At 49.8% G+C, this 10,745-nt stretch overlaps 2 protein-coding genes across 2 annotated transcripts in view; both read right to left on the bottom strand.

The window, feature by feature from the left end:
- ITPA (inosine triphosphatase) overlaps positions 1–3,742 on the bottom strand; it is a 7,872-nt gene extending 4,130 nt beyond the window's left edge. The window contains exon 1 of the mRNA XM_035900752.1: positions 3,722–3,742. Within this exon, the coding sequence (XP_035756645.1) occupies positions 3,722–3,742 (21 nt within the window). The remainder of the gene's footprint in view (positions 1–3,721) is intronic.
- The window catches only part of VAMP4 (vesicle associated membrane protein 4), an 11,936-nt gene continuing 4,268 nt past the window's right edge, over positions 3,078–10,745 (bottom strand). Inside the window, exons 5-8 of the mRNA XM_035900751.1 lie at positions 5,649–5,749; positions 4,986–5,065; positions 4,751–4,802; positions 3,078–3,770 (exon numbers count right to left, since the gene is read on the bottom strand). Coding sequence (XP_035756644.1) covers positions 3,742–3,770; positions 4,751–4,802; positions 4,986–5,065; positions 5,649–5,749 — 262 coding nt within the window. The 3' untranslated portion in view covers positions 3,078–3,741. The remainder of the gene's footprint in view (positions 3,771–4,750; positions 4,803–4,985; positions 5,066–5,648; positions 5,750–10,745) is intronic.

Raw genomic sequence — 10,745 nt, 5'->3', positions numbered from 1 at the left:
GCCTTTGGCAGCCGCAGGATCCCTCTCCCTATTTTCCCTGAAGTAGAATCACATGTAGTCAGGGGAATGGGGTAGCGGATTGTGCTCCAAGCGCTGCTGCTATTTACTCGCCGACCTCTGGCAAGCCTACATTTTCCGACACCAGATTTCCTACGTGGGAGCGATCGAGTTTCATCTGTTTGAAGGTAGATGCAGGACCAGCTGGCGGCTGTAGCAAAAACATTGGTGGGGAGAGCTGGACTCTGGAGCCAAGAGGTGGTACGTCCTCCCCGTGTGGAGCCCTAGAGGAATGAGTCACTGAAGCCCAGTGCTCCCCAGCCAAAGGGTAGTGGGGAGCAGTGCCCTGCAAAGCAGCAGGGTCCTGGTAGCTCTCCCACCACAGTACTCAGTCCTCTACCCCAGACCCAGCCCTCCCAGAAGCTCCTGTTTTGCAAGGGGACTGCCTAGGAGGAACTTCTCCTCTGGTGCGTCCAGCCCCAAGAGCTGGGAATGGGGAAGCCTCTCCCCATCTGTGTCAGAGCTGCAGACATACATCCTCACAGCCCCTGTGCCCTTTAGTGTGGGGACCTCAGGGTCTCCCCATGGGTCACACTAGCAAGCCTGGGAGGAATAACCAGCCCTGCACGAGGAACGCACAACTCCAGCCAAAACATGCCGTTCCCTGTAAAAAAGCAATCGTGGAAAACAGCAGCTAATGAAGAGGTCTGTCTTGCACAAAGAGGGAATGGATAAAACAGACCCTACGCTTGGGTGAAGGAATTGTTTTTGTTGTAAAATCTTCATAACATCCCCTAAGCGAAAACCAACCCCAAAGCATGCAGACACTGCTGGAAACAACAACCCTTTCCACTCACTACAGTCCTTCCTGCCACCAATCCAGGGTGGGACGGCACAGGCTGCAATATAAAGACCACGGTATCTCAAAGGAACATATGGAGGACTGCTCCATACCATACCTGAGACCAGACATTTTAGTGGTCTTTTCAGCTTTAAAAAAAAAAAATATATCTATAAAAACTTCCTAAATAAATAGTATTACTGTGAAGTTACTGACCAGGACTGTTGATTTGCTGCTGCTAGTGCCTCTCAGAGCCAGAGCTGGTCCCTTGAGAAGGTCTGTGCTCAGAATGACCCCAGCATTCAGCAACTTGAACATAAAACTGATCAACACCTAATCCCAGCAACCCCAGGAAGTATGCTGAAGGCTTTGGCCATGGCAGCTTTCCCTGCCCCGCATCTCAAGTACAAACATTTGCACCCCAATCTCCTGGGAGATGCTGCAAAAGCACTCTGGCAGCGCTGTCAATGAAAGCCAGCTTTTCCAGGGTGAGAACCTGCTGCCTGTGCTCAACCGCCTGGGGTGGGCCTGGTCCAGTCCCTTTGGTACCAAAGGATGAGTCTGAAGCAGGCACAAGACACAAATGGTCCAGGGTCAGGGGTGCTAACCTTGCCCCCTCACATTTTCCATGGATCTGGGTCAGCTGGAAAAGCATTTGTGCCTGTCCAAAGCAGCACACTGCTGGCATGGTGATAACAGCAGCACTTCTTGGGGTGGTATGCCGGTGCCTGCACGGAGGAGAGTTCAACACTTCCTGGACACTCTCCCTAAGGACATGCTGCTGACAGATCTGCCAAACCCTGCAAGGACAGGGCTCCAGGAGGGTGTAGCAGCAGCTCCCAACTTCAGCAGCTCTAAGCAATTCTTTAATACAGCAGGGTTGCCATGAAGCCTTCCTACCAGCACCCATTTTCCAAGGCCCTCAGCCCAGCTTTAAAGCCAGGCTTTGCCTCTCTCAAGCAACTGCAAAACTAACTTCTCTTTCTCAGACCTGGTGCCAGCAGAGCTTTGAAGTCCTGACACGCTGCTGCGGCATCAAGGTCCTTCTGTGGGTGGCAGCAGCAAAGGCAAGATGGCTCTGGGAGAGAAAGCCAGAGGTACTGGCAGGACTCTCCAGCAGCAGGATTAAAGCCTGCCCTAACAAGCAGGCCAGAGCAGGCACAGCACAGCCATTACACAGGCTCACAGCACTGTTAACTCACTTTTCAGCTGGCAGGAAAAGGCACGCAATAGCTCAGAGAGACCTACAGCCCCCCTGAAGACAGACACAGTCCCTCTTCATCCACCCACTTGATCCCTTGCAGGTGGAGAGTAGCCAAAGGCATAGGCAGGATGATTTTTGTCCCTTCTGCTGGGTGCATCATCTTAAAACCAGACTGCCCTTCAAGAGGAAAAACCCAGCTTGGCTTTCCAATTCCCACCTGGAGAGACCAAGGACCACAGAGGGGAAAAGCTCTATTTATATTCCAGCTGGGCAAGCAGAGCTTGTAATCACATCTATTCTCCAGCCTGCTGTGCTCACTTTTAATCCCCCTCTCTGCATGGAGCAGCACCACCACTCAGGTGGAAACTGTACAAGGTACAGAGGGCAGGTTCAGAAGAGGAAGCTGGGACATGGCACTGAATTCTCTGGGGCACAGTTTCCCCTCTCCAACATTACTTCAGACACACGCTAAGCAGGACAATGCTGCTCTCATCAGAAAAGAGACAGCAAAAAGAGAACCAGGAAAGTCTGATCTCAGCTCAGCCAAAGTCCCAAACTCAGGGCTGGGAGGAACGAAGGTCCCAAAAAGGACAGACAGAAACACCACTGACACCAAAGACCAGGGTTGGAGACAGCCAAAATGCAGTAGTCCCACCCATGGATGGAGGAGCTCAGCTCCTGCTTAGTCCAGCACAGGGGCCCCTATACCTCCCCCAAGCACCCCAGCGCATCTGTCTGGGAACAATGCCCACCCCACCAGGTCAGAGGGACGCAGAATGGGCTGTTTGGGACCGTAACCACCACATCAAGGTGAAGGGCTCCAAATAGGAAATGGGCTTGTTCACCCTGGACTGGTTTCAGGGCACTTGCTGTCCTCCTGCTGCATCTTTTATATCACTGGGCTAATAGGCTTTACACACACTTCTTGCTTTTGGTTAAGAAAACACTGAAACAGCCCTTTCCTAGGGACTACCGACAGTGGAGTGCTGTGAATGTCCTCCAGAACACTATGAAGACATACAGGAACTTCACATGTACAGTCAAAAATAGGTTTACTGGAATGTCTTTAGTCACAGCTGTAAGCATCGATACTGAAAACACTGAGCTTGTGCATTCCCATGGCAGGACCAGAAAGTCTTCTGGGTTGTAAAACCTAATTATTTCTTTTTTTTTCCCCTCCTTTTTTTCTTTTTGTTGAACGAGAGAGAAACACCACCCTTGCAGTTCTCCACAGAAGGGTCAGTTCCCCGTAGCATAATGGTATGTTTCTCTTCAGACATTTTTCCCCTCCTTTGCTCCGATGAAAGGGCAGATCCTCTTCTGCCTTCCACAACATGCAGTAGGGAACTGCTCAAAAGGTATTATTATTATTATTATTATTACAACTCAACCATATATACAGATAAACTGTAGTGGCAAGTAGCCAGCTCCAAACCAGAGAGACAGAATTCCACAAAACAGGCGTTTTGGGAACCAAATACTCTGTTATAAAAAAAGTCTGACAGCAGGAGCAGGTACTCGACCAAAGAAAGGGTCATTTGGCAGTTCTTAAAACGCTGTTAGAACTGGCTACTTGCCGCCGCCTCCTCACTCCTTGGAGAAAAACAACTTCGAAGCTATATACACAGATATCTCACTTAAATTACACAGCAGTTTGGTTATCCCAGAGTCAGCTCCACCGAAGCCTCCAGCTGCCCCATCAGGTATGGTACTTCAGGACTATGGGTACTGGAAAACACAAAGAAACAAGTGCTCAGCCACACACCTTTGCGTGCAACATTGATCCCTGCCAGGAGATCCCCCCCCGTTTCTGTGGTGACAAACACCAAGCAGCTGCAAGGGAAAGTGTGTTTCCAAGCTCAAGCTAATGCAATCTGCTGCCTGCACACAAGCTAGACAACATTTCCTGCCACCTTCATCTCCTTCCAGCTTCCCAAAATTAAACCAGATGGGATTTTCCATCAGTCTCTCTCTCTGCAATGCTCCCACCCTTCTGCCAGCTCTGCCTCTCCCACTGCAGGCTGTGTGTCAGCAGGACAACAGACTGCAAGGGTTTTGCCAAACCAACAAGAACAGTTACAGAGCTGCCCCCAGCCATGGTCACTGGATGGAAAACCCTCTGGACCCAGTGGTATGGAAGAGCTGGTCTGCTGTGCTGGGCTGCTTGGATCCCTGGAGCACAAAAATCTGCAGGCAGAGGGCTGAATTACTTCTGCCTGGAAGAAAGGCAGAGGGCAGGGGAAGGGACCAACGGCAAAGCCACAACAGCTACTTGCTGAAAATTAAGCAGCCCAGCAGCTTTGGAGAGGAGCATTTGCAGGGAGCAGGCCCATTGCAAGATGGTTAATATATGTGGAGAGGCCTCTGGAAGTCATTGCTCTGGTCTGAAACTCTTCCACCAGCTTCAGGATCAGTTGGCACCAACCCTGTATCAATACAACATTGGCGGGGCAATGATGGCTTTCTTTGGCTACAGTCAGTAGGACTTGGTTTGAGCCTGCTCCTCTATGCGTGCACTTAAGTCTTGCAGAAGAGGAGCATGGTGTGGGCTACAGGCAGCACTTCGGACAGCTTAAGGCAGAGTGGGGTCTGACAGAGAGGCTCAGGTGCTCTCCCCCAGGGAAAACAGCACCACAGCATCACTCAATGTGAAGTGCCACAAATTACTTCCATGTCAGACATGGGTGGGGTGACCTGGAGCTACTCACCAATGATCACGAGCAGGAGAATGACCGCCACCAGTGCTATGATTGCCTTCATCTGCAAGGGGAGCACAGAGGCATGTTACACGGAGTGCCACGTGTAGCTGTTTCTACCTGTAAGGAGGCCTTTGCCTTACAGCATCTTTTCAGTCAGAAAACAGAGCTTCTCCATCTCCTCCCAGAGGAGGGCAGGTAACAACCCTTCCACAAACCCACCCCACCTGTTCCTGTTCTTGCTCACCTTGCAGCCCCGCCACCACATCTGTCTCCGAAGCTGCTTGGCTCTGTTGCTAAAAGCTGTTGCATTGTCTGATAAACTTTCTGTTGAAGGAAAGAAAAAGAGGTTATTTAGCAGCGCACACACAGTCAGAGCATCCATTCGTTCTACTAACTTTACTGCGTTTTAAGCAATAAACTCAGCATTAGGGGAAAAGACCCAACCACAGCGTGATTCACCAAAGCCACAGCAGATGCCAGTGTGACGCCCTTCGCTTGGGCACACACAGACCTACCGAGTCCCACTGAGCCCCCTTTGTACTAGCTGCCCTCTGAGGACAGGAATTTGCTCTGCAAGCCAGCAAGTAAGCAGACAGCTGAAGTGCTCAGGGCAGTTGGGAGACAGACCAATCTACCTTTGCTTGATAGACCAATTGATCACAGCACCCAAGCGCCTCCAAACTGACATCTCTATGCAGAGTGGCACAAGGCAAAGGTGGAAAAAGGAGAATGTCGGCAGAAAGTCAGATCTACAGCCCAAGGCTGGGAAACACCACTCCGAGGAAGGATAGAAATACAAGCCCAGGTCCGTCTTTAGGTGCTTTTTGAACAGAAACCAGGTAACCTGGCCCAGCAACGGGGAAGAGATGTGGGGAACAGGCCAGCAGAGCTGCATTTAGCATTGCACCTGATTTATCCTGCAGGTCATCCAGCCGCTCGCCTCTTTCAATCACCTTCGTGATGTTCTCCTGCATAACGTCGATGACTTCATCCACCTGGTTCTGGACACTAGAGCAGAGCAAAGGCAGCGTGAGGAACAGAAGCAAGCACCAGCAGCTGCATTGCAGTGCCAGCCCTTGCTCAGAGTCACCCAGGCTGATGGGGTCTGGGAGTTTACCAACAAAAATCAAGGGGGTCAACGGTGGAGGGAGGTTAATGGGATGCCGAGAAAGCCAGAGGCACGGCATCACCTGTGGTGGGTCTCTGGTAATCCCAGGAAGGGCAAGGGAACACAAAGGGCTCAAAGAGAGCACTGGGAAGTCATCAGAAGTGGGACACCCTCCATAACACCTTTAACACACAAATGCAAGTAAGAAAAGGCACTAACTGCTGTTGGTGGGCACCTCTGCTGCAGAAGGGCTCAAAAATGGAAAAAAATATAAGACCCACAGGTTACCTTTCCAGATTTTATACAACCTCGCACCACACCTTTGCTAAATAGCTTGGGATGAAATCAAAGCTCCCCCCTCCAGGAACTGAGTTGCTAAATGAAACCCACTCTGCCAGGGGCATCAAGAGGACAGAGAGAAATGGCTGATATGAACTAAACCAAGTTATTCTAATCCATCTTCTCATAGGTTACGCAACTCTGTGGGTAGTCGCTTCAGTGAACAGTAACCTAAATCACACCCGCAGGGTTATTATAAATGCATTTATTCACTCCATAAAAAAGCCACATTGGTAAGAGAGAAAAATTTTCCTGGTGGAAAAATACTGCTACATTCTGGTTTGTATTTTGGAGCTAATACACTTCTGTTTTCCTGGAGATAGAAATAAATTTATTGGGGCCCTAGGGAGACAATACATTGTTTGAGACATACCGTTCCCAGAAAGTAAACGGCAACAGCGATGTCTTGGAGGCAACGCTACACACAGGGCAACAAAACAAAAATAGCTCCTCACAGAATAGCCACTCACTCCAAGTAAGTATCAGGTTTGACGACTTAGATTGCATTGATTAAAAACATGTAAGCACTTTAAACATATAAAAATGCATCCAGCATTTCCCAGATATGCAGCACTTCAATAGGCCACTTCAGCAGCTCTCCACATTACCAAAATCACACACCTCCTATTAACAGCACACCACTGGTGTCCCCAAAGGGAAGAAGAAGGGTTGCTACCACCTCATCATTTGTGCCTGTTTAGCACCCACACTCTCCTGCTCCCCGAATTATCCAGTCAAGTCTTCCTCTTCGGACCCATGCAAAACCCTCTCCTCCCCACTGCCATCTCATAGATGCAGATATTCAAAGATGTTATTTACCAAATCAAGAGTATTTCCAGTAGCACCAGACCCAACTCCACCACTTAAAGCCACCATCCAGCACTTATGCTCAGAGCACTTGGTGCAACAGGACAGCATATCCTCCACGATGGCCCGGGATGCTAGAGCCAAGGGAGACCAAGAGCAATTTATCCAAGGCCAGTCAGCAGGGCAACTGGAGAACCAGAAACAGGGCCCCATCCTAGCCCCTGTGCCTTTAACTAGAGACGTAAGTTCACATTGACCTATCTCCCCTGTCTCCCTACCAGCTACATGCCTCTTGCCAAGCAAACACTTGGGCTGAGACACACAAGTGAGGAGCAGCTGCAACAAGCAATAGTGGTCGCAATGGAAAAGCAGATTCCTTGCTCACATTTACTTATCATTCCAAAAACAGGCAAGGAAAGTCATTAAAAGAAAAGGCTTTTTTGTCCCCCAAAAGTGCTAGAAAGAGCTCCAGATCTTTGAATATGAAGGGGCTTCCCTTCTTAGCATTTCAGGTCAGGCTCTGTCGCATCACTGCACTTGCGGCTTCCAGAGCTGGAACAGCCAGGCAACCCCTCTGAAGCCAACTTCTGACTCAACATCCCTCATATGGCACATGCTGGACTCCAGCAGTGCAGGTAAAAACTGGCTTCTTTTTTTTGAGGATACCACAAGAAAGGAACCTGCCCTCCCCACGCTGCATCACAGAGCCCGTGGGAGCAGCATCTCTCTGCACCCACCTACACCGTGCAGTGGCAGCCACCTGCTAGGAGTTTCTTATATGGAAGGGAAAGGCATAGATAATCCCCAAACACCTCTCAGCAGGTTGGGGCAAAGCGCGACCTGGAATTGCAAATTTTCCTTCATGCCAATAGTATAGATGGCTAGGGCAGAGGATGTTGCACAGACTCTATAAAACAATGTGGAAGAAGCGTTTTCCTGCTGCTACCTTCTCAAAACCCAGGAGCCTGTTCTGATCCACCGTTTGTTTTACAAGGTACAAGGTGAGTGGCAGAGTTGCCACCATTGGGAAAGCACAGAAGGTGGCACTGAGGATGCAGGCAGATGCTGCCTGGGAAGGGCATGGTGGTACTCCGTGGAGCAAAGTGTCCACCCCATGCAGGACATGCACAGCCCTGTGGCCCACACTTGAGGCAGTGGGTGAGGATAACACATGCTGTGCGAGGGGGTTTCCTTACCTCGGCACAACAGACAAGTTCCAGCTCAGAGCTGCCAGCAATGCTGCTATAGCTTGGGGCGAGAGGAAAAGCAGAAACATCTGCTATCCCAGACGAGCCAACTTGGCAAAACCTCTAAGGCCTTAAACATCAGTTTCACAGGCAGAAGACTACATTTGCAGTATGTAAATGTTTCTAAAAATCATTTACTGGCTTCAAAACAAAGAGATTTCCTCCCACACCATATTTGTAACCAAGTTATCTTGGTACAACTAACAAGCAGAAGCATGCAAGGTTACAACACATCTAGGAATGTGCAGCGCAATGCAATGCCACCTGCATCCCCACCAGTACAGGTCAGAGCCTGGAGAGATGCTGCTGCAGTCCCAATGACATCCCAAAGCGTTCGAGGCAGAGCGGGCAGAAGCTGCTCTTCTATGTACCAGCATTTGGCAGACACTTATGGAGCACAGACCCCCACTGCCCAAGCTGCATGTTGGCATCCCACCTCTTTTCACTTGAGCTGCTGGCGATACGCTGTGTGCCTTTGCTACCTGCCCAGCCTGGGCATGCTGCTAGCCATCCCCAAGGGAACAAAACCTTTCACAGATGGAGAATGGAGGCACAGAGAAATCAAGGATTAAACTCTCACAGATGTTGAGGTGTTTAACTCCCATGGAACACAGACACATTTAAGCATGCCAATACCTTTTGATATCTGATGCAAAAAGAAAACCCTGGAAAAAAAACAAAGCAGGAAAAGACAGAGCCAGGGAATGACACTTTGATCTCCACACAGCGCCTTAACCAGACCTTAAGCCAGTCCTTGCTTTCTGCTCTCTCCTGTCCATCGCTGCTGCATGAGATGCCTGTCCAGGAGGGGGCTGAAAGATGCCCAGCCTATGCATTATCCCTGCAGTTTCAGGGCAAATTCAACAATTCCCACTAGTTTGGCGTGCTTGAGGTTAGAAACTCAAGTCTCATCAAGAAGAAAATATTTTCTTGTTTTATTTGGCAAGAGAGAATGAATCCTCTAAAATGAAGCATATTTCCTGTTAGGGAGCTATTGGCTTTTGACACATACATTTCATGTGCCTCACTCCTGCCAGATTTTCAAGAGAAATAAAGTAAAATAGATACCTGCCAGGAAAGGGAGCAAGACAAAAGCATAAAGTATGTCTCCCATGACCCTCCTTCTTACTAATTACTGAAAATATGATTCTTTTAACAAGGACAGTTAGTGTACACAGTCAAAGCAACGAGAGACCCAATGGCACTTAGCTTGCTTTAGACTCCTCATTCCTTGTGCTTTGCTGGGTCCAGAGTGGGAGGAATAAGTCTTTCCACTTTGGCCGCGCTGGGTTAGCTACTGAAAAACTCCCTGGGCTGGTCACGGTGTTGGGTTAACAACAGTGCTGCATTCTTCAGACACCGTAAACAGGCCGTGCACACACCATGGGATGTGCTGCTCAAGGCTGCTTCTTGTCTCCAAGCCAGCTGTTTACAGCCAGCATGACACACTTCTATTTTCCACCCCAGCAATATTAATAGTGCTGTGTGTTTTGGTGCAAATTACACCCAAACACCCCTCGTTGTGGCAGTAACCCAGAGAAGAAGGAACAGGACATAGAGCCAAGCCGGACAGACGGTGCAAAGGCAGGAGGCCAGCACAGCACAGTGCTCCCCAAGGCATGGCTCTCTGCAGAGGGGCTGCCCAGCAGACATCTCTGCTGTACTCAACAACGGGGTATCAGTGCTTTTGCCACAAATCCCCAACTTGCTGCTTCATCACAACAGTGAGGAAGACAGCAGTCTATGCTGCCCTGAAGCCTTTCAGTGCTTGAAAAGATTATACCCAAGAATGATGCCTGCCTGACAATACGGTCTTGGTATCACCTTCAAATGAAAGCCTGGAATATGGGGTCCACTGCACATCCAGCCACCTGTGACGAGCAGCCAGGCCCTGGGAAGCTGCTGTAAACCCTTGCCTTCAAACTGTTCCCCAGACCCTCCCCCTCCTCAGGACGCAATTTGGACCCTTCAGTCAGACAGAGCCACTGGGGCCATGCCCCAGGGCCGGGCATGCTGGCCACCCCCAGCAGCACAATGGAGGATTCGCAGGAACCAAGACCTGGCTCCCAGGGAACCACAGCAGCATGCTGAGCCTCAGCATCACCAGCACAAGCAGGAACCCGAATCCAGCAGCATGGTTGCCTGAGAGCAGAAACGTCAGGGGTGAAGGAATTCAAGCAGCATAGAAGAGAGATATTTTGGAAATGTTTTTGAAAAGATGACGTGTGATGAGAGGCTCCTATTCTAAATAAAAGAAACCCAGGTGGAAGATAACATCCCACCTTCCCCTGAAAAGGCACTAAAAGCTCTCTTGATACACACTCAGGACTTCTCACAAAGCCTGGAAGCAAAGGCAGAGGCGATCAGCTCTCCCTTACCTGTTTCTTTGTAGCTGTGGGGAAAAGGACAAAGGCCTGTTAAAAGCTACCTTTCGGCTCCAGCCCACCCCAGGGACATGGAGGTCTCAGAGGGAGCCTAAGGGACCTCATGCAGCCACTTAATT

Source organism: Egretta garzetta, unplaced genomic scaffold (genome assembly GCF_000687185.1).
Source record: "Egretta garzetta isolate BGI_Z169 unplaced genomic scaffold, ASM68718v1 scaffold598, whole genome shotgun sequence".
NCBI classification, from domain to species: domain Eukaryota; kingdom Metazoa; phylum Chordata; class Aves; order Pelecaniformes; family Ardeidae; genus Egretta; species Egretta garzetta.
The sequence above is the reverse complement of the archived record's forward strand: the minus strand, read 5'-3'. Positions and strand labels throughout refer to the sequence as shown.